Source organism: Cottoperca gobio, chromosome 5 (assembly GCF_900634415.1).
Source record: "Cottoperca gobio chromosome 5, fCotGob3.1, whole genome shotgun sequence".
Classification (NCBI taxonomy): Eukaryota; Metazoa; Chordata; class Actinopteri; order Perciformes; family Bovichtidae; genus Cottoperca; species Cottoperca gobio.
The window spans coordinates 146,799-172,500 of NC_041359.1; the positions used below are offsets into that span (position 1 = coordinate 146,799).

At 41.1% G+C, this 25,702-nt stretch overlaps 3 protein-coding genes across 12 annotated transcripts in view; all 3 read left to right on the top strand.

Moving 5' to 3' along the window:
* The window catches only part of plxnb1b (plexin b1b), a 108,584-nt gene extending 97,122 nt beyond the window's left edge, over positions 1-11,462 (top strand). The window contains 11 exon segments of the mRNA XM_029431107.1: positions 2,247-2,393; positions 2,527-2,692; positions 3,040-3,143; positions 3,241-3,325; positions 3,792-3,958; positions 4,282-4,442; positions 4,679-4,826; positions 5,008-5,072; positions 5,332-5,407; positions 5,497-5,571; positions 9,010-11,462. Coding sequence (XP_029286967.1) covers positions 2,247-2,393; positions 2,527-2,692; positions 3,040-3,143; positions 3,241-3,325; positions 3,792-3,958; positions 4,282-4,442; positions 4,679-4,826; positions 5,008-5,072; positions 5,332-5,407; positions 5,497-5,571; positions 9,010-9,114 — 1,299 coding nt within the window. The 3' untranslated portion in view covers positions 9,115-11,462.
* A 476-nt stretch (positions 11,463-11,938) lies between these two features.
* On the top strand, positions 11,939-19,090 carry LOC115008780 (probable peptidyl-tRNA hydrolase 2). Of its 2 annotated transcripts, none has more exons than XM_029432605.1 (7): positions 11,939-12,184; positions 13,089-13,202; positions 15,546-15,617; positions 15,729-15,803; positions 16,270-16,367; positions 16,673-16,787; positions 16,977-19,090. In XM_029432605.1, the coding sequence occupies exons 2-7, from the start codon at positions 13,095-13,097 to the stop codon at positions 17,061-17,063; spliced, it is 555 nt and encodes a 184-aa protein (XP_029288465.1). In that variant the 5' UTR covers positions 11,939-12,184; positions 13,089-13,094; the 3' UTR covers positions 17,064-19,090. The 2 variants fall into 2 exon arrangements, with proteins under 2 accessions (XP_029288465.1, XP_029288466.1); XM_029432606.1 differs by lacking the exon at positions 11,939-12,184 and adding an exon at positions 12,185-12,292.
* Positions 19,091-20,231: 1,141 nt separating this feature from the next.
* The window catches only part of setd5 (SET domain containing 5), a 39,938-nt gene continuing 34,467 nt past the window's right edge, over positions 20,232-25,702 (top strand). For 4 of the 9 annotated variants that reach the window (XM_029432600.1, XM_029432597.1, XM_029432599.1 and 1 more), the window contains exon 1: positions 20,233-20,729. The gene's annotated coding sequence lies outside the window, so the exon portion shown is untranslated. Of the gene's footprint in view, positions 20,730-24,380; positions 24,721-25,702 lie in introns of those variants that run through there. The other 5 variants (XM_029432594.1, XM_029432598.1, XM_029432604.1 and 2 more) reach the window with 4 other exon arrangements.

Below are 25,702 nucleotides of genomic sequence, written 5' to 3' on the forward strand. Positions count from 1 at the left end.
AAGTTACGAATGTAACTACGGTTCTATGAATCCTGGATGTCACTGGTTGAGGCCTTGAGGCTGGCTGTCGGTTATTTCTCCCAGCAGCAGCTCAGCTAATGGGCAGCTCAAGCTTCAGACACATAGGTGGTTTCCACCTTAGCCCTGAACCAGGAGTTATTCACCCTCCTGGCCAAGGGTGCAATCAAGCCTGTGGGGGTTCTACTTAACCTATTTTCTTGTAAAAAAAAAAGAAAGAAAGGTGGCAGACTTCGCTCAATCCTGGATCGGAGGGGACTTAACAAGTCCCTGAAAGTCTTGCCATTTCATATGTTGAGCACAGCAGATGTTCTTCGTGGTATTGGAAGGGAAGAATGGGTTACGTCCGTTGACCTGAAGGATGCTTATTTTCATGTTCCTATTGTGCCTCATCACAGGCACTTCCATTGTTTTGCCTTCTAAGGCCGTCATTTTCTGTTCTGGGTGCTTCCATTTGGACTCTTCCTCTCATGAGGTTCGTCATGGCAGCCCTCTTGCCCCTGCAGTCTAAGGGCATGAAGATTTTGCCGTACTTAGACGACTGGCTGAATTGTGCGCCATCCCGGTACCGCCACTGAGGAAAATTGACAGCTGCTTCAGCCACGGACAATGTATCTACGGCGAACGGAACCATGTCGCGGACTTCCTCTCCTGTCACAAGTCTCCACCAGGGGAGTGGCGGCACAGGTAGATCTTTTTGCCTCGGAAATGTCGACCCACTTTCCCCTATGGTTCTCCTTAACAGAGAAGACCAGCCCTCTGGGTCAGGACGCTCCGGCTCACACATGGCCAGATGGTTTTCTCTGTGCCTTTCCACCTCGCAACGGTGCTTTTGGGGTGGCCTCTGTGTTGCAGGGTGACCAGATGCGTAGGCTGGGTCCTGGGATAAAAAATAAATAATAAATACATACTGTATGGTACACAGTTTAGATGACAGCTAGCTCCTGCTAGCGGTCCGCCAGTTTGAGCGAGAGCACTCCACTAACAGTAATGAAAATACAACAGTAACAGGAAAATAATGTGTACTGTAGCAGCTAACTCCTGTTAGCGTACCACCAAGTTAGCCTGAGCGAGAGCACTCTGCTAACTATGGAACAGTCAAATTATAGGAAAGATTTTACATTACATTACATTACAGGTCATTTATCAGACACTCTTATCCAGAGCGACTTACAGTGAACAGACTCTCTGGAGCAGCTCAGGGTTAAGTACCTTGCTCAGGGGCACAATTGTGGCAGCCCTGGTATTGAACTCACAATCATCTGGTGTTCTGTTTGGAAGCCGTACCACTAGACAACTAGGCCATCACCACCTAGTTAACCACCTAACAATGTACACAATATGAATATCTCCTACTAGTGTCCCACCACGTTAGCCCTAACAAGGAAAAACTGTGAAAACATGAGCCAGCGCACAACACTACAGTGAGAGGGGAGCAGAACACATTAATTATAAATGGAGCAACGTTGACCCCAACGTTCAGAAACTCAGGTCAGAAACTCAGGCGTTTATTAAATGCGCACAGTCTGAATCCAGCAGCAGTGATGCAGATGTTAGCTCTGCTACTACGAGCAGCCAGAGTGCAGCTTGTCTGCTGTTGGTCCAAGTCCCGACAAGAGCGGTAGTTTTTTTTTTTTTCACCATTAATTCCGATTAGTTTTATTCATGGTGTATCCTTGGAAAAACATTCATGCTTTCGAGCAGTGGCGGCTGAGGGGGGTGGCGCAGTTTTTTTTTTTTTCAAGCAGCACTTTATCGCTCAGCAAAATAAAAGTCTAAAAACACACAAAGTTGCCTGAACACTGGTCAGAATCTATTCAGAATTTGGTTTATTGCTAAGTAAATTTACACTTACAAGATCTTTGCCTCGCTCTTTTTTTCAAATCTTAGATTTAACAACATTGCAGAGCCTATAAAACGAACACCCCCCAAAAACACACAAACGACCCCCTTTCAACAATATTGCTTCTTAAACGCACGCTACCGCCCCCATTGAGAACCCCTGATATAAATACTTGATATGTGCGCGCTCAAGATGGAAGACAATTAGTGTTAAGCGCACTGCCTCTGGTGGTCAGTAAGCATGAAATAAATCTCTCCCGTATAGTGTTAATTTTGGTGTGTGTGTGTGTGTGTGTGTGTGTGTGTGTGTGTGTGTGTGTGTGTGTGTGTGTGTGTGTGTGTGTGTGTGTGTGTGTGTGTGTGTGTGTGTGTGTGTGTGTGTGTAGGACTCAGCGGGCGAGTCTCTCTACATGCTGTTCAGGGCCATAAAGCACCAGGTAGATAAAGGACCAGTGGACGCTGTTACCGGTAAGGCCAAGTACACCCTCAATGACAACCGCCTGCTGCGAGAGGACGTGGAGTACAAGACCCTGGTGAGGAGAACTCTGACTCCAAACCAAATTATCATTTACATCTAATTAAAGAATCCTAGACATCCACGTGATCTTCAGGAAGTTGCGTTATTTCCTCTTTCATCCTCTGACCTCTCTCTTTCTTCTTCTGCAGACTCTGAATGTTTTGGTGCAGGGTGGAGGAGTGAACGAGAGCCAGCCGCTGCCCTCCAAAGTGCTGGACTGTGACACCATCACACAGGTGAAAGAGAAGCTGCTGGATCAGGTCTACAAAGGCACCTCCTTCTCTCACCGACCCCACGTGGACTCATTGGACCTTGGTGAGAATCCATGACACCACATCACAGACCTAATTCTTAAATCCATTCCAGCATTTTTGCTATTCATACTAATATGACAGTAAAGTGAGATAAATTATGAATTGGTATACTGGGTTTTCTGTTACATTTGTTGAGCTGTGGTGCCCCATGCTGCAAGACAAAAATAATGAAATAAAAGTCCATTAATTGGTCGGTGTTTCACCCAGGTTATCGTTGCGTTAAAATGACAATATTAAGAACCATAACTAACCAAAGCAGCAGCTGGAATAAATACTGGAAAGTACCTGAAAGTGTGTATGCACATATTCCAAATATATTGCATTTAATAAGTATTGTCTCTTGTTCAGAGTGGCGCTCTGGTGTTGCCGGTCATCTCATCCTGTCCGACGAGGACTTGACGTCTGTGGTTCAGGGTAATTGGAAACGCCTCAACACACTGCAGCACTACAAGGTGAGAGTTTTTATACTTCACTAAAAGTACAAACTCAAAGTAAAAAGGGGCTTTGTGGTCGAATAATGCCAACTGTACATGTTGTGTTGATTATCAGGTCCCAGACGGAGCAACAGTAGCGCTGGTCCCTCGCCACACCAAACACATTCACCATGACAACCACGACTACGTGGCAGGAGAGAGTGAGTTAACATGAGAACAGCATTGTTGTGACAATAAATCCAAATCAGTTTCTCCTCATGGTGATCCTACCTCTCTCATAGTCTGTAAAGTCAATCTAGGCAGCACGAATGATGTTTCCTGGGAACAGGGTGCTTGGACTGGCTCAATGTTACTGATTTGAATCACTCTTCACAAAATGACCCTGGATGTTAGAGCTAGATTTTGTCCCAGGCTTTGAAAGGTTGCAGCTTTCTGCACAGTTTAAAGTAAACTTGGTGATCCAGAGTTATTGAGTCATTCAAGCAATACAAAGTGATTTTGCTGAAAGTAATATTTTTATAATACTATTAATATTTATAAAATTTTCAAAAATGTTCATTTATACCAGATTTGTTTTGATAAATAAAACAAGAAAATTGTGAGCTTTCTGTATAGCTGGTCAGCGGATTGTATTGAATAAAGCTTTTGAAACATCGACCTGTGCAGAGACTCCAATGCTGGAGGATGCAGATGAAGGGGGAGTGAGGCTGTGGCATCTGGTGAAAGCCAGCGAGGAGCCAGAGCTGCCCAAACACCGCCGAGGCAGCCTGAGGGAGAGAGAGAGGGCCAAGGCCATCCCTGAGATCTACCTGACCCGCCTGCTCTCCATGAAGGTACACACACACACACACACACACACACACACACACACACACACCCCACACACCACACACACACACAGACACACACACACACACACACACACACACACACACACAGAGGTTTGTACCATACCTGACCATGAGCTGGTGACATGTATTCCACTTGTTGATATGATCCTCAGCTATATGTGTTTGGTGCATAACAATTCACATAGGAATCCAGCAACAACAGTCTTGTATCCAAGTGCATCAATCAGATAAACCTGCTGCAGGTACACACATGCCCACAGTGAACACATTGACAAACAAACCACCTTCCTCCTCCTCGTCTTCAGGGGACGTTGCAGAAGTTTGTGGACGATCTGTTCACAGTGATCCTCAGCACCAGTCGTCCTGTCCCGCTGGCCGTCAAATACTTCTTTGACCTGCTGGACGACCAGGCTGGAAAACATGGTATCTCCGACTCGGAGACAATACACATTTGGAAGACCAACAGGTACAGTGTAAACTTGCACAGAGAGCCTGGTGCTCACATGAAGAATGATGTACAGGAGAAGGGTTAAAAGGATTTTGTCCTGAAAGATATTACATCTGCTTTACCTAAGGAGCAAACAACACTCCTTTTTCACTATTGTATTTAATGTTTAAATAATAACTCAAACCACTTCAGAGATGCAAGCTGTGTCTTGAAACGACAAGTTAGTCGTTCTAATGTTTCCTGTGCTTCTCCAGTCTCCCTCTGCGTTTCTGGATCAACATTGTAAAGAACCCTCAGTTCATCTTTGACGTCCAGGCTTCGGACCACGTGGACGCCGTGCTCTCCGTCATCGCCCAGACCTTCATGGACTCCTGCACCATCGCTGAGCACAAGCTGGGACGGGTGAGGCTGAAGGGAGCGAGTAGAAGCACATTAGAATTGATTAAAAACACTTTCCATTAGATATGTGCTTTGTTATTTTAAAGAGTTGTTTGTGGTGGTCAGTCTGCAGTCACAATTGAAACGGGAGACATAAAGACGACTACTCCTCTCTTTGGTTCTCATTCCCTTTTCTTTTTGACAGGACTCTCCCATCAACAAGCTGCTGTATGCCAGAGACATCCCCCGCTACAAACAGATGGTAGAAAGGTGAGTTCACGTTTATTTAAGCCGGCTAAAACGCAGCCTAAAACAGCTCCTTGAGTAATATGAATAACATTTCACACCAAATGTATTGTTGTAATGTTATTATCGAATACTTATGCTCTGTAATAAAAATGAAATGATTGTATCAAAAATACTGTTGGTTAAAGGTTCATTTATAAAAGCTCTATTTTTTGGTATAAAATCTGCTTTCATCAGCTTATCGTCATGCATGTGAAGATGATGATAATTGCCATTATTGCAGGTACTATGCGGACATCAGGCAGACCATCTCAGCCAGTGACCAGGAGATGAACTCTGCTCTGGCTGAACTGTCCAGGGTGAGTCCGAGGCACAGTACACACACACACACACACACACACACACACACACACAGGAGGACATGTAACCTGAATGCTTTGTGTTTCAGAACTACTCTGGAGAGCTCAACTACCTGGTCGCACTGCACGAGCTTTACAAGTACATCAACAAATACTACGATCAGGTGTGTTTTCACTAAGTCTGACTCAGCAGTATATCACGGCCCAATACAAAGATGTGATCATGTGCACAGTGGATCACAATGGTGATCGGTGTTACCAATGATGGCTTGCTTGGGTTTACAATAAACTCCAGAGTAAATACCTCAATATGTAGATGAGGAACTAGCAGCTTGTTCTTATTTCAGAGAATATGTTTAATGCCTTCAGTCAGGGGTTTTTCTGACTTTGGTAGTATCAAACATTGTGACACTTTAAACTGTCTTGAGCCATTTATAATCAAATCAAATGTATTTGTATAGCCCAATATCACAAATTATACACAAGGACACAAGGAAAAACTTCCTAAAAGAAACCCCAAAATTAAAGGGGAAAAATGGAAGAAACCTCAGGGAGCGCAACTGAGGAGGGATCCCTCTCCCAGGATGGACAGACGTGCAATAGATGTCGTGTGTACAGGATAAACAACATAGTACAAATACAACATTTGACAGAAATTATGTTGTGTTGAAAAAAAAAAGAGAAAGTTTGGATGAATCCAGGAAAATGTCAATAAGGCTTCCCGGTATCCAGCAGGACCAGGTCAGCAGGCGCTGTCACGATTCATGATCCTGACGTAAACTTTATCAGTGGCAACCTGCCACATGAGAGACAGACACTCCGGGGATGATACCCCGGATGGTGAGTTAGTAACATACATTTACATAAATGCATACAGATAGAGAGGGAGAAGAAGGGATAAGAAGACAGGGGAGGAAGGGTAGGAGAGAGGAAGAGAAGGAAGAGAGCAGGGAGGTGTCCCCCAGCAGTCTAAGCCTATAGCAGCATAACTAGGGGCCGATCCAGGGCAAACCTGAGCCAGCCCTAACTATAAGCTTTATCAAAAAGGAAAGTCTTTAGCCTACTCTTAAATGTGGAGAGTGTGTCTGCCTCCCGAACACAAACTGGAAGCTGGTTCCACTGGAGAGGAGCTTGATAGCTGAAGGCTCTGGCTCCCATTGTACTCTTAGAGACTCTAGGAACCACAAGTAACCCTGCAGTCTGGGAGCGTAATGCTCTAGTTGGTTTATAAGGTACTATGAGATCTTTAAGATATGCTGGAGCCTGACCATTAATTGATTTGTAAGTCAGGAGAAGGATTTTGAATTATATTCTGTATTTTACCGGGAGCCAGTGCAGTGCAGCTAATACAGGAGTAATATGATCCCGTTTCCTTGTTCTTGTCAATACACATGCCGCTGCATTTTGGATCAACTGAAGAGTCTTAAGCGACTTTTTGGGACAACCTGATAACAATGAGTTGCAGTAATCCAGCCTTGAAGTAACAAATGCATGGACTAGTTTTTCTGCATCATTTTGGGACAGGGTGTGTCTTATTTTTGCAATATTACGTAGATGAAAGAAGGCAGTCCTTGAGATTTGTTTTATGTGGGAGTTAAACGACAGATCCTGATCAAAGATGACGCCAAGATTCCTTACAGTGGTGCTGGAGGCCAAATTAATGCCATCCAGAGCTTCTATGTCATTAGAAAATGCGTTTTCGGAGGCGTTTAGGGCCAAGTATAATAACTTCAGTTTTGTCTGTGTTTAACATCAAAAAGTTGCTAGACGTCCAAGTTTTTATGTCCTTAAGGCTTGAAGTTTAGCCAATTGATTGGTTTCATCTGGTTTAATTGATAGATATAATTGGGTATCATCCGCATAGCAATGAAAGTTTATAGAGTGGTTCCTTATAATATTGCCCAAAGGAAGCATATATAAGGTGAATAGAATCGGTCAAAGTACAGAACCCTGCAGAACTCCAAGACTGACTTTGGCTGTCATGGAGGATTTATCGTTAACACATACAAACTGAGATCGCTCAGATAAATAGGACTTGAACCATCTTAGTGCGGTTCCTTTTATGCCAACACAATGTTCCAGTCTCTGTAGTAGAATGTCATGATCAACAGTGTCGAAAGCAGCACTGAGGTCTAACAAGACAAGAACAGAGACAAGTCCTTTGTCTGATGCCAATAGAAGGTCATTGGTAACTTTCACCAGTGCCGTCTCTGTGCTATGATGAACTCTAAATCCAGATTGAAAAACCTCAAATAAACTATTATTATGTAAAAAATCTGCAACTGCTTTCTCAAGGATCTTAGCAATAAAGGGAAGGTTAGATATCGGCCTATAGTTGGCTAAAACCTCTGGATCAAGACTAGGCTTTTTAAGAAGTGGTTTTATTACAACTACTTTAAAGGATTTTGGTACGTAACCAGATAATAGAGACAGGTTGATCATATTTAATAACGAGGTGTTAATTAAGGGTAAAACTTCTTTAAACAGTTTAGTTGGAATCGGGTCCAAAAGACAGGTTGATGGCTTAGACGATGAGATTGTTGAAGTTAGTTGGTTAAGGTTGATTGGAGTAAAACAGTCTAGATATATTTCAGGAGTTACAGATGTTTTTAAAATTCCGGAGGTTGAAGTTAAGTCATTACCAATTGAGGGCAGGAGGAGATTAATTTTGTCTCTAATAATTATAATTTTATCGTTAAAGAAGCTCATGAAGTCGTCACTACTGAGAGATATAGGAATAGAAGGCTCTGTAGAGCTGTGGCTCTCTGTCAGCCTGGCTACAGTGCTGAAAAGAAACCTGGGGTTGTTCTTATTTTCTTCTATTAAGGAAGAGTAATAAGCTGCTCTGGCATTACGGAGAGCCTTCTTATACCTTTTAAGATGATCTAACCAGACTAAACCGATGTGTAGTTACCTGCATTAGTTTATTTTGGTTATAAGGATCTTGGGATGATATGTTTAACACAAGTTGTAACAGAAAGGGATATCTGAGCATATCCACCAATCATGATGAAGTTGTTGGATTGTCATCACCTGGATGAATGTATGAATACTCCCTATTGTATGGCACTGTTGGGACTTTTTGGACTTGTTGTATGTTTCTATATCTGTAACCGAAAAACTACAGTACAAAAACAGCATCTTCATTTGTATTGTACAGTTGTTTGTTTTTATATAATCGTATGCCCTGTAAATTGAATTTAACTAATAATAAAGTTCATTCAGTCATATAGGATAAAAATAACTGTCCACATAGTTAAAGCTAAATCTGTCAAATGAAAAGAAATGATCAGGCTGATACATACCATATGATACCATGAGTTTTCAGATCATAGACAACATTGAAGAATTAATACTTCCACAGACACTTTGTACAGACTCATTTTTATTTATATAGCCCAAAATCACACATTTGTCTCAGAATCCGTTTCACTCTCTATCCTCTGATCCTCAGTTTGGATAAGGAAACCCCCACAGTGTAACCCTTTTAAAGGAGAAATACAACTAACACTAATCTGTTGATAATGATCCATCTTGTTTTTTGTGTTTGTCATCTCTCTTTACCTCTCTCACCCTTGCTTGTGCCATCTTCTTGTCATCAGATCATCACAGCCCTGGAGGAGGACCCCACGGCCCAGAAGATGCAGCTCGGCTACAGACTGCAGCAGATCGCAGCCGCTGTGGAGAATAAAGTCACTGACTTATGACGGAGGAAACACCCACCAGAGCTATGGCAAACAGAGTAGGCTGGGACTGGGAGGTGAATTAACGGACTTGCACCCTGCAAGTTGAACTGAAAAGCAGGAGATCAATTGACAAACTTAGGCTTGGAGTCAAGGAGCCGTGGGTTGTCGAAGAAGCTTTTTTCAACGCTAAGGATCAGAAGATTCAGGTTGACATTGAAGTTCAAAGCGCCTTCTGTCCTTTGTTGATGTTGGATAAGGATGCATCAGTGACTCTGAGCACTCAGTAGAAGCAGGACAGCAAATGGACCCTGAACAAATCTGGACTGAGAAAGAGGGGATGTGTAAAAGTCAGGCCTGCTGTCCCTCCCTTTACTTTATGAAGAGACAAAAACGTATCTCTGTGTTCATCTCTACATAACATGTGCTGTGGACGTCAAACCTAACGGTCTTACATAGAAGCTGTCATGGAAAAAAAACCCAGCTGATCTACAGTCATCTGATCTGATCTGAAGACTGGTTAAAGAGATTTGATGTCACTGTTGTCCCTTGGAGTGAATTTTATGAAGCGGTACCTCTTATGCCTTGTGTGCTTCTCGTGTGTGTGTGTGTGTGTTATCCACATTGCCCTGTTTGTCAATCTACACCTTGTATTGTTTTGGTTTCTAGTACAAAGCATTAAAGTAACTGATTATTATATTGTAAATGGTAAAGTCAGCAGTGTTCACAAAACAAGTAAATGAGCTTCCATATTATTTCTCTTTGGACACATGTTTAACAATGAAACCTTGGTCACAACATTGTTTATACGCCCCTCTACTTAAAGCCAATGGCTGAGAGTTTAATAAGTCACTGCCACTCTCTACCTCAGCCAACTGTCCTTTCTTTTTCCTATGATGTTGTTGACTAACACCTGGGATGTACATTTCAACCAGCTATAACTACCAGTACAGCAGCGCAGCACAGATCTGCCCTCATCAACACAGAGCAGCACCAGCTAGACATTCTCAATTGCAGCGGTACGAACACATGCAGACATTTATGACATTTCTAGTTTTTCTTTGTGAGATTGGAAATCATAACCTTTTATGATGATTTTAGGGTACTAAAAACCCGACTGAATAACAGTTTACTCTGCTTTTGTTTTTTGCTTTTATTCATGTGGATGTGTCGATAGTGTACAAGTCACTGGAAAGATGTTGGAGGAAAAGTAAAAATCCTTCCATAAAGAAACTCCTTAAGGTGGAATCTTAGTGTGCACCATTGTTTTATTGTGTAAGTCAGTCATATTTCTTTTAATTGTGTACATTTTTAACATTCCTTTTAGGTTTTGAACAATGTATTAAAATCATGGTTCACCTTGTTTCACTACCAGCTGAGGCGATGGTACTGTTGAGGTTTCTTGGTATTGACATCAATGGTTGGTGTACAGTTCTTGTATGTAACACAAGGTGGCACTGCTTCATGTGCTGAAGGTCTGTATGGCATTTAATTTTGTCAGGTTCATACAGGTTATATATTGATTCTACTACTACTGGTTCAGTAGGTATCATTGATCTTGTCACTATTCTGCTTTCAGTTAGAGCACAGAGCCCTTTTATACATGAGCTAATGTTTGCTGATATTTTTCTTATTTAAATGACAAAGACTGAGATGGCTTCCTAGGGCTTAGTAGGGCTGGGAATGGTTGGACATACAATATGTTGAGGTCTCTGTTTCTCATAGCACTGCCCTTGGTTGTTGGCCTTAGGGCTTAATTTAGGTTAACATTTGGGTTATGGTTAGACATGGCAGAGATAAGTGGTTGGTTTCAGGTAAACACAAGGGGAAACCCAAATCGACAGGGATACAGACTTTGTGCCAACTTTGATGTTTAACAGTTTGTCATTACTCAAGTTAGTGCTGTAGACACAATGTAGTCTGGATTTAAAAAGTAATGAGGTTTGATACCCAGCCCTAGTCATCAGAGACCAAAAAAGATGAGAGTGAATGAAGAGTGTTAATGTGTGTCAGTTGAGCCTAATGTGTGTCATTCCGGGGTCCAGGCTCAGCATGTCAAAATGTAGCCCGTAGGTTTATTACTACATGACTTAACACACACAAGCAACTAATGACTCGTATGAATGGCTTGTTTTGCTCAGTGATGATGAAGACAAGTCATTTAAAGGGGAAAACTATATCTGTTATTAGGCTGTATAAATGTGGCAATGTAGAGCAGGCTCTGCAATGAGCAGTTTTAAGGATGTTTCTTATTTTGTGTGTTAATATCATTGTACATATTGATTTAAAATGTAACTGTAGTGATTTAACCTGTTTAATAAGAGGGTGAAAATTCTCACAGATGCTGATGTAATAAAGTATTCTTAAAATGATTGAAATTATTTTTTCTGTTTTTCTTGTGAAAAAATAACTTTCACATTAAAATCCCTGAAGATGTTCGTGTGTAAGTGAGTGTATCGGGGCTTGGTGGTCCCAGCTGTATAATGGACAGGGTCCCTCTGATGTAAATTATCCGCAGGCCAGATAATCTGGTGCTGTACGTGTTCATGAGGCCGAGACCACTGAGATGTAGTCCGAGTCAAATATATACCTACTGTGTATCCTACTTATTAACTACCGACCTTTACACAGTTCATTGTTATTAAGCTGCAACAGGGTAAACAAGTAAAATACATTGTCGCCTGTGCACATGTTTAAAATAGTGTAATGGATTGTCATTGTAATTTTAAAAAATCCAAATTATGTTAATGAGATTATATAGCTATATTTTCCATAGCCAAGCGTTCGTCATCCTGTATATAAAAGCGGGTATGCCTGCATTATGCAGACTCATATCATCTCCACCACATAATTAATATCACCAGAAAATCTGTAACGCCATAGCCTACTCGACAAGAGGCAGCATCCTGTGGCAACAAACACAAAGGGTCCAAAATGGAGTAAGGCTGAAGACAGTACAGTCGGGAATCCCACTGAATGTAATTGCACAGAAAACAGAAATTGTTCCGTCGCAGGTGAAAATTGAGACTTCTGGAAACCGCAGTGGGGAAATCGCTGTCGTTGTTGCTGCTGTCTAGCTAGCTGCGCAGAACAGGTAACTACCATAGGGTAACTACGGGCAACTGGCTGGACTGAAGCAAGTCAGTTAGCGGTAGCGACTAATGATATCTACCTTTGAGACAACAGCTGTTGAGCAATAAAGGTTGCCTGAACATAATTAACTGCTAAGAAATCATTGACGCTAAGCATCTTATTGCAATTTGGGTTCTTACTGAAATAGCTATGTAGTCTAAACAAAAGCTAAACGTTGCTAACGTTAGCTGCTTTGTTTGCGATGCTAATTTGCGTGTGTAACGTTAGCTAACGTATGTGGTGAGCTAACAGCTGTAAGTAACCTGGCTAGAACGAACGTTAGCTAATTTATTGATTGTTCTCTTACACTTTTGTAATTAGTGGTTAGTGTAGCGTTATCTTTCATTATTTTCATATTACCTTCTCGCACATGAAGAAAACGTCATATCGCACTCCATTCAATTTGTATTCCGGCCTTGCTTGGAAAAGTAATGTACACGAACGTACGATGTTTTGCGAAATTATACAATTCAATAAATAAACTAAACTAGGTTAAAATACATTGTGACAGTTCACCTGTAGAGACCATTCGTGTAAAAATCCAGCTTTAAAGTGTTTATTTTAAGGCTGCAGGCCTGAGTTTATTATATTAACTTGTACTGTTTATGCTAGTAAACCATTCACCCATCCATATGTGCAAATAATTATGTTAGCTTTCAGAGGCATTCAGAATATAATAGCCTGAGGAATAAAGTACTCTCTAAACTGCACACAGGCATTGATATAAATAATATCGATTGTGGACCCGAAGTACATTTTTGTCAATTTTAGTCTAAAGTGGTCAATTATTTTATCACAATGGTATCCTCTTTCATGTGGGTTAGTGTTGAGCAGGGTGTTCAGTGTTACTGTTTTCCCTATTACAGTCAAGAATGGAGCCTTCAGAGCAGTCAGGCACAGACTCCGGCTCTCAGGATGTCAACCCTGTTTTTCTGCAGCAGCTCAGAGAGCTGGACATCCCAGAGGAGGCAGCCAAACAGGTGGGGCAGTACACTCAGGGTGGGCAGCTGGTTTCAGCATTAAGGCCACATTTACATAAACATTTATTGATCATTATGACCGGGAACATTGCATTTTTCTGTAAGCTATTGTACAGCTGACTTGATGGTAAATAATACTTAATAAAACGTGTCTGGAAAGAATATAGACATGGATATTTTTGATCTGTGTCACAAACACTGCCTACAATATAACTGTAGGTTCCTGGGAGGTAACTATTTGTTCATTGTGCTAATTATACCTTGACTGACTGGCACTTGTCATTTTATGTTGGGAATACTCCCATTGCTGACCTTCAATGATCCATACTATATATTGTGAACACTGCAATACTTGACAGCTCTTATGCTAAACATTCCAATTCACCTCTGTTACATAGAGAATATGTCATTATAACATTTCTTTTAAAATCATACTCTTATAGCTGTAGCATAAGATCATTTAGATGATCTCCAGAAATGGTTTATACTATGTGTCCTCAGGGATAGTTTCTACCAGGATTGACTTACGCTACAGGGCTACAGCCTTAGCTAAATAAAAAAGACTAAGGCGTAGTCATCTTTTTGTTACAGTGTCAGTATCAGTTTAGTCACTAAGCTGACATTGTGATGGAAAGTTGAACACACCTGTTTAGATTATTGGTTGTAACAGTATGAGATTTATACAGTACAATAAAAGTAACTGTTTCCACGTATCACATTATTATTATTATTATTATTATTATTATTATTATTATTATTATTATTATTATTATTCAGTTATATCAGTTACAATGATCTTTAAAGGAACATAATTATATACCTGAAATATAGCATGTTACTATAATATGTTGTCACTAAAGCATGTTAGTTTACATATTAGCAGCACTATAGCATGTTAAATGACCTACTTAATTAGATATAAGACAAACTCTGAGCTTTTAAAATAATGTCCTATATTTATTAACAATCAACATATACTGTAGCGCAACAGCTACACACATTTATGTCGGTTTTTTTTCAATACAAATGTACAAGGTATGGTAACCATCACCTTTCATACCACTGGTAACTAGCTGCTCACACAGGATAAACTTTTATATTTTCCTTTGGAATTAAGACTGGGTAGCATGTGGAATTGTTACAGTATTGCTGTAAATAGTACTGAAATGTTGTTTTGATACTGCATCTGAATCAGGTCGTAGCTAGGCTATTAATTTAAGGCCCTGTCACACATATCCGTATGACAGAAACATATGCCGGCGCATACGAAATATCGCAATAGGTTGATATAAATTAAGGGTGAGTTGTGATCGTTTGAAGGACGCAGACGATACGGCGAACACGCCAGACATACACAGTTCCGTATGGCAGAAACATATGCCGGCATATATGAAAATTAGCTCAAACTTTGTCAGAGTCCAAATACGTCCAACTTTTCCACAGCGGTGTTGTAGCTGACGTATACATAACGAATTATTATACGTATGTCAAACATTGATAGCGTATCACTTACTTATTTAAAACGTATCAGAGCCTCTGGCCAACGGAGCTGGAAAAGTGCCACCTGGTTCACGTCATACTGATGCTGGAGAACGGCTAGAATGCTGAACGCTAGCTGTACTGTAGAAACACGTTTAATAAGTTACTCCGTCGTCAGGCATAATGTTAACATAGGGCAGGAATAGGGTATCCACTCGTTATCAATAAATTGGCTGTAGGGTTCACCGTCATAGCTTATATCTAAGGTACCTCTAACGTAGTCACGTAGGTATTCACGTACTATATTTACGTAGGTAAGTATTCACCTACGTATTCCGTATTCATGTATGTCTAACGTAACGTAATGTCTGCATATCTTATGACGCACACGTCGGTTACGTCCGGTAATTTTGAACATTGCACCCCAGCGTAACACCGCCTGCTCTTAACGAATACTACTTATACCTTACGTTTATCAACGTAAACCAGCGTGTTGCCGATATTTTGTATTCGCCTTATTTTTGTATATCTTATACATTCGTTGGGTATTCGTTTGTATTAGGAAGTGATGCGCTATCAATACGTTAGACATGTGTATCTGTATATGTTCACTTTTCCGATCCAATGAAAAGTTGGACGTATTTGGACTCTGACAAATTTTCGTATGTGCCGTCATACGTTTCTGTCATACGGATATGTGTGACAGGGCCTTTAGCAGTATGAGTGAACCAATTGTAGAAAACAAGAAAGGGGTTTAACTGAATACATGTATTGCTTAGATAATTAATTGTCAGCCAAAATGAATAGTAGGTATGGTCACACTATTATTAACTGCTTTGTTCTATGTGTTTCTCATCACTTCAGGCACTTCTACACACTCGGAACGTGTCTGCCGAGGAGGCGGCAATGTATTACTTCAACAAGCTGGAGAATGAGGTGCCCATAAGATAGCCTTAGTCCCCACAGGTACACATTGGTACATTAGACCTTGTGGAGTTTGTCCAAAGCCAAATCTCAGTGTCTCTTTTTGTCTACTCTGACCCTCAGGAGGAGGGAGACGATGATCTAATGTTCAAGATGGTGTTTGTGGTGAACATGGACCTTGCCATGGGTGTTGGAAAGGTTGGTTGGTTTCCTGTTTCACTGGCAGAAAATAAAGTCTGGTGGTACCACTAGCAATCGCTCACGGACCATTCTTTGAGAAAGACTGCACTAATTGATACCTACCAGGTTTTGTGCTCTATGCGCTGAGTGGGAGTAGTTGATGCTCATATCAGTTGTACTGAAACAGTGATTGTAGTGAAAACAATGCCAATATTGTTTTTAGGTTTGTTTTTGTTTTGATAAACAAATAGACAAAAAAGTTTAGTTTTTCCAATTTCAGTATAAGATAAGATAAGATAGAACTATATTTATCCCCAGGGAAATTGTTGCAATACACAGTAGGAACAGTAAGATTTACAAAACAAATGTACAGTATGTAACTATATTTGAATGTGGTCAGAAACGGCACATAAAGGCCATTTGCAGTACGGCTGAAAACTCATTAAGATTCCCATGTAGTGAAATCAGTGCTATGTTTGTGCAGGTGGCAGCCCAGGTGGGCCATGCTGCTGTGGGTTTGTACCAGGCTCTACAGGAGAAGAACAGCTGGAGGGAGATGGCCTGGAAGTGGGACCACAGTGGGTAAGACCTGTACAACATCACATATCATTTCAGGAGAAGCAAGCATTTTCTACTGCTGCTGTTTGCAAAAATCCAAAATGTTAGTCCATTAATGCTCCAGTTCCTAAAGTGTTTGCGCTTGTCACCCTTGAGTCTCTTGAATTAAAAAAAAGTAATGCAGTTCTTCAACTGTGTCAGGACAGTTGTGCTACCTTAGCTTTTTTCTTTCCCAATCATTGTTCCAATACTTATAATATTGTTCAATAATGAAGTCTATTCTAATTACCGTTAATGATGAAAAATAAATGTGCATGGTGTGGATACAGAGCCAAGAAGGTGGTAGTCCAGGGCACCAACGTGGCTCATCTACTGGAGCTGCAGGCCCTGGCCATGAGCCTCAGCCTACCCGCTTACCTGGTCCAAGATGCAGGACTTACCCAGGTGTGGACATTTTCAAAGCTATCTTGTGTGTAATTGTCTTTTGCAGGCACCAGTAGTTATTTGCAAAATATTCAAAGTCAAATTACTGGTGTTTATATATATATATATATATATATTTGGTTTAAAAAATGTATTAGAATGTGTTAGTGTTGCCCAGTGCCTTGACATGAAGACATAATTTTTTGGCAGGTGGAGGCTGGGTCCCGCACTGTCCTGGCCATCATGGGCGAGGAAGAGATGGTGAGCAATGTCACTGGGAGTCTGAAGCTGCTCTGAGGGGCACAACCCCACTGTGGGGAGGCATTGCTCTGCAGTGCCACAGTGCACCCAGGAGAAGGCAGCATTTCTCAGTGGCAGGGAGAGTCTTGGCATGCAAGCGTGTAACAACCTTTTAAAAAGACCTAAAGAACAAGGGAAAACAAGACATGTTCAAACACCAGAAAACAAACACCCTCAGCCATTGGTTTCCCTTTCATTCTTTGTCTGAGCTGCTTAGTCGGCCGTTAAGAGCAGGAGGAGGAGTGTGGTTGTTCACAGGAGAACGAGGCAAAGGCAGTTGAATTTTCTTTTTCTGGTGACATTTCTCTTTTCAAACAGGCCACCTACTTAGAAGTATTATTAGAATCTTAACCCATTTTCAAACACATCAAGTGTGTTGTCCAGTTTCAGATATGGCAAAGTAAAAAAAGTGTTGTTGGTGGTTGACCAATATTGTAGTTGTGCTTATTCAAGGGGCAGTGTACCGTAGACTAATACATACTGTAATTATAATTATACCCATAGCAGATGTAGTATTTCCCTGTTGGATTCACTACTCCTGAGTGAAGAGTAACTTATTAACTGATAATATGTGAACGCTCATTGTTGACGTTTAAATGATTTTGTGTGTGTATGCAACTATTCTCCCAAAGATCCCTATCCTGTAGAATCAATAACATTACTCATTATTGATAAATGGATATATTTTGTATACATATGCGTGTTGGGGGCCATATACTGTATAATCTGTGGTGTGCCATCCTAAACAGTATGCAAAGTTACTGGGCTTTGTTGTATTGTTTTTTCTTTGTGCAAAAGGAAGAAGATCCTTAATTATAATTTTTGTATTTGTTGGTAGAATTTGATGGTGGGCAAAGAGGTTCAGTGGAACCCCAATGTCATGTATTAAAGGTTTGTGCTGGGCCTCACGTTTTGCACTCTGACTGCCTGTGGGGATAGTTTACACTAATGAAGTTGATCAATTCACTTGACAGAATGCAGATAATTGTGTATGACAATTATTATGGACTTGGTAAATAGTCTTGCACACTATTAATCTTAATACACAAAGAATGATGTTTGAGCTGTTTTCACTAACATATTTGTGGGCATGAGCTGCCACTCCCAGAATTCTTAGTTTAACGTCAAATATTTTATTTGTAACATATCTTTAAAAGAAAATGGCGGTGACATGTATGCAATATGAAATGTACATTTGAACAGACCCCCAAAGTTATGTCAATTTTAGTAACATGTCGACACTTTGATACCTCCTATGTTATACAGTAATTTGTGTGAGTGCTTAATACTATGGAGACAATTAAAATGCCTCCAGATTAAGTAACAAGCATCTTGAATCGTGTTTTTACCTTACAGACTCGAACATACAGATAATGCATATGAAAGAGGTACTGGAGCTGTGGCAGTGAAAGCAATGTGGGGGAGGGTTGAACACTGCCATATTGCAGTGCGTGGTTTGGACCGGCCATATGACATTGCTTTTTCACCGCAGTAACAATGGCAGTATTGTGAAAATGGCCACTGCCTACCATGGGAGTCCGGCTGGGAAACTTTTAAATATTAACCTCATGACGTGCTGTCGGAAATGATTCTGGTCTTCGTGGTTATTTAGGGCAACACACCGAGAAGATGCCACAAAAAGGACAGGAAAGTCATAAACAATATGTATATACTGTTGAAATTATAAGTATAGTTAAACAAAGAGTCATGTAACATAAATAGCTTTGTGCTGTGGGGCGTAGGTGTTAGCCTTTATATAATCCATCGATTTAAAAATATACATTTACTTCAGTGGCTTAGATATATTGTGTTTACACCTATTCATTATTAATGGCAATGTGTATCTGAATGCTTTCATTACTTCCATAACATGCTACCATTATGATGGTTTGGCAGCACGTTATATTATGTCGAGTGCCACTATAATTTAACCTGGTGTAATACTGTTAAATCACATCCGTATCACTACTTTGTTCTGCTATATCATATGTATCCATACGTAAATATATCAAGTACAACCTTCATTATGTTTCCAGATTTTGATTTTTGAAGCTATTTAAGAAGAGTCTTGAATCATAAAAGCCCCACAGCTGCAACACTTAATACTCTGCTGCCTAATTTCGCTGCTCGTCAGACCTCTGCAACAAATGACGTTGGCATTTATCACCACAGCCAATCAAAGTTGCCCCTCAAGTCTCATGACAGGACAAGAAACCGATCGCGTCATTATGAATATTTGTTTATAAATATCGCAGTCCATTACGTCAAAAATCTGTTGAAAATAACATGTCCGCTTTGCTTATGAATCCAGTGTGCGTGGTAGCTACGCGAATAACTTTAAAAATAATTAACAATAAACAAGGGCTGCGTCTCGATTCTCTTTATATAAATGCTAACATCACAGCAAAGGTTACGCTCGTTTTTTTCGCCAGTTCCTCTGGTACAACTCCCAGGAATTGTTTTATTGAGCAGTACTGATGGAGGTATTCATATTCATTATGTCTGCAAAGTGTGGGAGTAGGAATAGACTGATTTCGGCAGCAGGAACAGAGGTAGAAGGGAGCAGTTATAAGTAGATGCAACTAAGGAGCACTGGTCAATTTCCCTCTCCAACCCCTCACCAGATGCTACCGAGCGACACCTCATCCTCCATTCATCTGACATACCGGTAGGTGGGGCTGACCCAGTGGGCTAACCTGCCTCTTGTGTCCCTGGAACTGGGCCCCAGAGACCCCGTGTAGCTAACGGTTGCTATTTTGTATTGGTATGAAAGCTCCTTCCACGTTAAATAGATGCATATAACCCTCAAATAAAAAGCATTAATCCCACTAACGAATTCAAATTAATTCCATGGCATTTTGCATTTAATACCGAGCATTTCCAGAAACTTTGATGGTACAGATCCTCTGTCGGGTGTCAAAGTGTCTCCCGAATCCAGCCACTCTCTCTCCGTTCTCCTCCTTGCAACCACCAGTACACGCATATCATAATGGCATCTTGCACCCCTCCTCAAAGCAGTGCCCGCCCCGTTTGACGTCGTTGACGGAGAAAAAACGTCGACGCTCTGATTTACCCTATGAATTTACCCAAAGACTTACATGTATATGTCGTGTGTAACATGACTGACACAGTGCTGTCGAATCATTGGCGAGAGGCGGGACATCGCAGCAAGGGCCGCCCAACGAGAGAGCCCCTGCACTGTCGCCAGGGAAACCCCGTGGCGTGGTTGTGTGTCAGTTTCGCTGGGACCCGCGGTCGATGCCGGTGAGGAGGGGGATGGGCGCCTCTGCGAATGTAAGGACCCGAGACAGAATCAGAGCCCTGTATCACATACAGCAGCATATACCCCATTATAAATAGCGACTGTATATATACAATACACTAAAATACATGGATTTATCCACCGGGGATCTATAATAGACACTCAATGGATGCAGTGCACCTGAACAGGACAGGGAATTTAACTTTCCGCCTATGCGTGGGAGACGCTGAGAAGTTTGTTTCCTACCCCTGGAGAGGGAGCTACTTTTAAGGGAAAAGGATACAGGAGAATCCGAGGCCGACCAACAGGCCTACTGGTTGGATTTGATGTTTGGATACTCTAAGGACTTCACACTGTACATGCATTTGCCTCGTTTGTTCAAGTTTGGAATGCCTCTTTAGGTGAGTACTTTGAATCTTTGTTAATATAACCCTTTGTAAATAAAGGCAGTAACATAAATATAACTGATCATGTTTTTAGTCAACCAAACGTAGCCATGAAGCTAACCAATTTGGCTAACTGCTTAGCGTCCACTTAAGTTTATTAGAACAAGTTGGTTGCCTTCACTATCTTTCCACTTGACTGGCTAACAAGCTCCCCATGTTGATGGTCTGTCTTGCAGTGCTGCTCTTAGCTGTGTCTGGACTGATCTTCCATGACTTTTTGATCAGCTCCTCGTGTTGTTTTTGATAGCTAGCTTGTTAGTCTGGGAATCCACCACACTACTAGTTTTTTATTATAGCCAATGTAATAACATTATTCCAACCAACCATGTCCCAAAAGCTCTCCACAGCATTCTGCAAGTTTTCAAGAGTTTGACTCGTGTAACGTTTGGTCCATTAGGAGTGCCTGCAGTTCAGTTTTTCTTTTTCAGATTTTATACCAAAAATAAACCAGTCTCACTTGGATATCGTTATAACTTTATATCACCAAATAACATGAGCGATATTGTGTTATGCCCCCACTCCACTTAGCTACAAACTCGTGTAGGGTTTGAAGTATCAATAAATAAATCTTGTTTAGTTGAGCAAGTTTCAATAATGGGTTTGCGCAGAGGCTTAATTTAGCCTAACGTTAAACTATCAAAACAACACCAGCAGCACATTATAGGTACTTAATTTGCGTTTGTTGCGTAGTTGTTGTTATGTTAAATTTAACATAGAATAACGTCAGGTAAACCTGCAACCCATCTCTTTGGCAAGGAAGTTCAGAATCAGGCACGTAACGTTAAGGTTGTTTTGCTAGAATCCCTATTTTTTGGGCATTGTTCTTTTGTCAGTAGTGTATTAAATGTTGGACTGGGTTGACGAAACTGTCGAATTTTTTAAGTTATCCATGACACAACTTGTAATTAGATCGTTATTGACGACTCATGTTTGCTAAGCAACCAGCTGCTGTGTTGATTAACGTTGGCAGATAAGTCATAGGCAACAAATGCTATACTAGCCTTTAAGCTAACTTTTTGGATGTTTTCCAGTTGATTGTCCTTATTTTGAACCGGTACTTTACAGCACACGCTCTATGAACCTTTCGCTATGTTTACACCTGAAGGCCTATTAGTAAGCGAAACTAATTATTGGAGTGGAATTCTGAACTAATACGTTTAGTTTTATGAAAAATATAGTGTCTGCATCATGGAGGTGTTTGGCTACATCATGTTAGTGCATCTGTCTTTGGCAACATTCCTAACTTCGCTCAGGCGTGTGAATCAAGCTGAAAGCCGGATGGTGTTTTCTCTATTTGTGCTTGTTATTTTTTCCCTGTGTGTGTGATATTCAGCAATCAGAAAACCAGATCAGTTGGGTAGTGACTTGCTCTTCTTCACCTCCCCCACCTACCAACCCCCAACCTCTGTGGCGGTTAAGAGAAATGGGTGGTATTTTAAAGGGGAGCTCTTGTTTCCTTTTTTAGCCTCCATTTTTATTTCAACGTGTGAGTAGCATTGTTGAGTAGGAATGCAGCAATCACAAGTTTCGACCAAGTTAGAGACCTTGTAGCTGTTGTGTTTTAAAGACCATTGCGTGACTTGATAATTCTGACCATTTCTTGATTATAAGAGAATGTTATATTTACATCTTCACCTCTATTAGATTGATTTTAGGAATCAAGACCTGGCCTCGATATTAAGCTGCCTTGTCATTTCCAGTGTAGTTGATATTAATTTCGTGGTTAAATTAAATACCGAGTACTGTCAGCTAGCGACCACCACAGTTGGCACGTTATATTTGGAAATGGCTGGGAGATTACTTGTGTAGGGTTTTTTTTTGGTGAGGTTTATATTTATTAGGACCCCGCGTTTTCTGAGCACGAATGGCTGCCCTCACCGTCGCCTGAGTAGCTGTGCTCCACTCTGCTGCACCACGTAGCCTCGCATTGTGCTGCGCCCAGACTCCGGAGCAGTGGACACAGCAAGCACAGAGAACGACGTTATTTTGCTATATCAGACATGTTAGGTCAATGAATGTGTGATGACCTCCCTGCAGTGATATTTGTGTCTGACTTGTCATAACTTCAGCTGGGCATACTTAAGACATATTACTCTTTCTACCCATTCAAAAATCGTTTCTTGAAATGGATTTAATGCATTAATATCACAAAATCTGGTGTCAGGTTGAATCTGTCATATTTGGTGCTTGGTTTCTCACTGAAAGTACTGTATTCACTAATCAAGTACATTCCAACCAATTTGAAACGGGTTTAAAATAAACTTGAGATTGCAAAAAAATATTTGGAGCTTCAAGTATGTTTTTTCTTCTCTTTTTTTCTCCGTTGTCGACCTTGCTTTATGAGAACAAAGATTACACCTGTGCCCTGCTGGGGGCGTTCAGCCAGCACAACATTTTATATTTGATGACAGGATGATAATATTGGAAGCCAGATTGCAGCGCACTGATCCTTGTTTTCATTGGTTGTGACTGACATTCTCTGAATATGTTTCACATCTTTTAATAGACTGTGTGGGCTGCAACTTACAAACATGGCCTCTCAGAACCATTGGAAACATAAGCCCCTCCAGAACTCCCCCTGACCCTGACGTGCCTTCTTTACTCAACCTACCACCCTGGGAAAGCTAAGATTGAACTGCTTGGCAGCTTGTTCGTGAACTGACCCGCCATGTTGGTTTTCCAGGCCTCTCAAGCAGCTTCAGATTATGTGTTTGAGTGAGATACATGTGTTGTGGGTGTTGAGTTACGATTGGTGAAAGAGGACGGTCTCTCTCTCTGTCTCTGTCTCTGTGTGTGTGTAGGATGGACCCTTTCCCAATATGGGCCTCTAAAACGTTGAGGATCTGAGGAATGTGCCGACATGCAAGGTTAGCCTGGCCCAGTTTTTTGTTTACTAAGGAAATAAAGTATGTCTTTCACATTCACAAACCAAGACATTTAACTGTTAAGTGACATGCCCTTGAAAACATAATTAGAATGTGTGAGCGCTGTATTCTGGATCATACTCAGAACATAACTTAAAGCTTGGTTTGTGTGTGTGTGCTTGTAAAAAAAGAAGAGTGAAGCAGGATATTGGCCCATTTCCAAAAAGAGAAGACAGGATTCTGTCTTGGTGCAGAAGGTTGGAGAAGAGGGAGCAGGGGGTGTTGCTGTGAGTAATAGGGGGGGGGGGGGGGTACCGTGTCCTTTTAAGCTTTTCATTTGCATGCTGATGACACTTTGTATCATTACATGGAGGGCAGGTGTAGCTATTGATATGTTAATAAGGTTTCATGTATGATGTGCGTATGTGATCAAGTCAACCAAGCCAGTGTGGATCTACACCTCTTTGGATCAGAAATATTAAATCCATTGTATTTTTTCTCTGAATTGTAGTTTGACCACACTGCATTGTATTATCATGTAGCAACTGAAGCATCTTTTGTTTTATAAAGTCAAGTTCTGAGTCGTGTTATATAGAAATATTAAGCTGTTTAGTCACACCTATACATGTGTATACATTTTTATTTTCTTTGCATAATGTAAAGTAATAATGTTTTAAAAATATATATCATGTAGATTATTTTCCTGATTTCTTGTGTTCTGTGAGGGACTGAATTGAGATGCACCCTGCCTTTCCGTTTTATTTCGGGAATAGATATAGCACCAGTCCATCTACCTTCCACTCTGTACCGTCCCCTCTGCAGCTGCTGTGTGTTGTGTGGCTGTCCGACTTGCACAACAGGGTTAAAAACAAGTCGCTCTGACGCCTGCCTCATCGGTGCATTCCTATTGGTGCAGGACTTCTGGAGCTGCTCCAATGGGGCGCAGCATTTCCTCTGCGTTGGGGGAGCAGTGTTGCAGAGGGCTGTGCTGGTTAATTCTGTTTCGTGCAGAGAAGCAATGCTTCTTGGGAGAATAATGGAGGAGGAGGAAGCTGGGGGAAAAAAACAAGGCTGAAAGGGGGGTGAGGCAGGCAATCTACGTAATCATCTCTTCTCTGTCTCTCTCTCTTTCTGCTCTCTCCCTTGCTCTCTTTCGTTCCTGTTCTTGTTTTATTGCACCCTTATGTTATGTCCTTCATTTCCTTTTCTTTCTCTCACTGTCACGCTGCCTGTCTCGCTGTCTTGTGATACTTGGCTGAACGTATAGCAGAAAAATAAGCTGTCTGTCCACCTTTAGAACTGCAGGCAGACATTTTAGGCTTCACCACATTAACCCTCCTCTCTTTTCTTTCCAACCCTTTCTGCTGGTCCTGTGTGTCTTTTTCTTTCATGTTACTAACGAGACAAATTAATTATTGATTTAAAATACCAAATACTTTGTGTGAGATGAAAACAAGATTGCAAAATCGGCAAAGCACATTTCCAAGTGTGTTTGCTCAGAGGGTGTTGTCAGGCAAAGAGAGAGCAAATAAAGAGCAGAGCAGAAGAAAAACTAGCAAGAGAGCGTTTGCACCAAAGTCAAGCCACTCGACACCAACTCGCTCACAGCTGCCCTGTTTTGTAATGCACAGCAGTAGTGCTAAAAAGAGGAAATGAATGGCTGGTGCCAGGCTTTTCCATTTCACAAGGGCCTTGCTCTGTCACCTTGAGCAAATGGTACCTGATGGCAAGACACACACACGCATACACACTTTCCTCAAGACATTTTAGTTTTGTTGTTTTTTTCAGAGTGGGACAATTTAAGCTGTACAGCAGTTCAAAATGGCTGCCAATCCTCAGTAATTTTATTTTGTGTGACACCTGTCAATTTGGCATTGGCTAGTCTAAATATATTTGTCTCTTGTGTTGCCCTGGATAAGACTATCAGCCAAAAGAGAAAATGGAAATGTCATGTAAACGTGTTTGTCATGCAGATCATGTGTGACAGACACAGGGTGTCTCTGGTTTATGTTATGCCAGAGCATAAGCTTATCTAACAACAAGACTGCTGTTTTAGACTTCTTC

Bases quoted from the DNA above. Each gene is read 5' to 3' on its own strand.
- LOC115008780 (XM_029432605.1), top strand. From the start codon at position 13,095: ATGGAGCCTTCAGAGCAGTCAGGCACAGACTCCGGCTCTCAGGATGTC. The intron at 13,203-15,545 runs GTGGGGCAGTAC...TCATCACTTCAG, and splicing joins CAGAGGAGGCAGCCAAACAG to GCACTTCTACACACTCGGAA. The intron at 15,804-16,269 runs GTTGGTTGGTTT...ATGTTTGTGCAG, and splicing joins TTGCCATGGGTGTTGGAAAG to GTGGCAGCCCAGGTGGGCCA.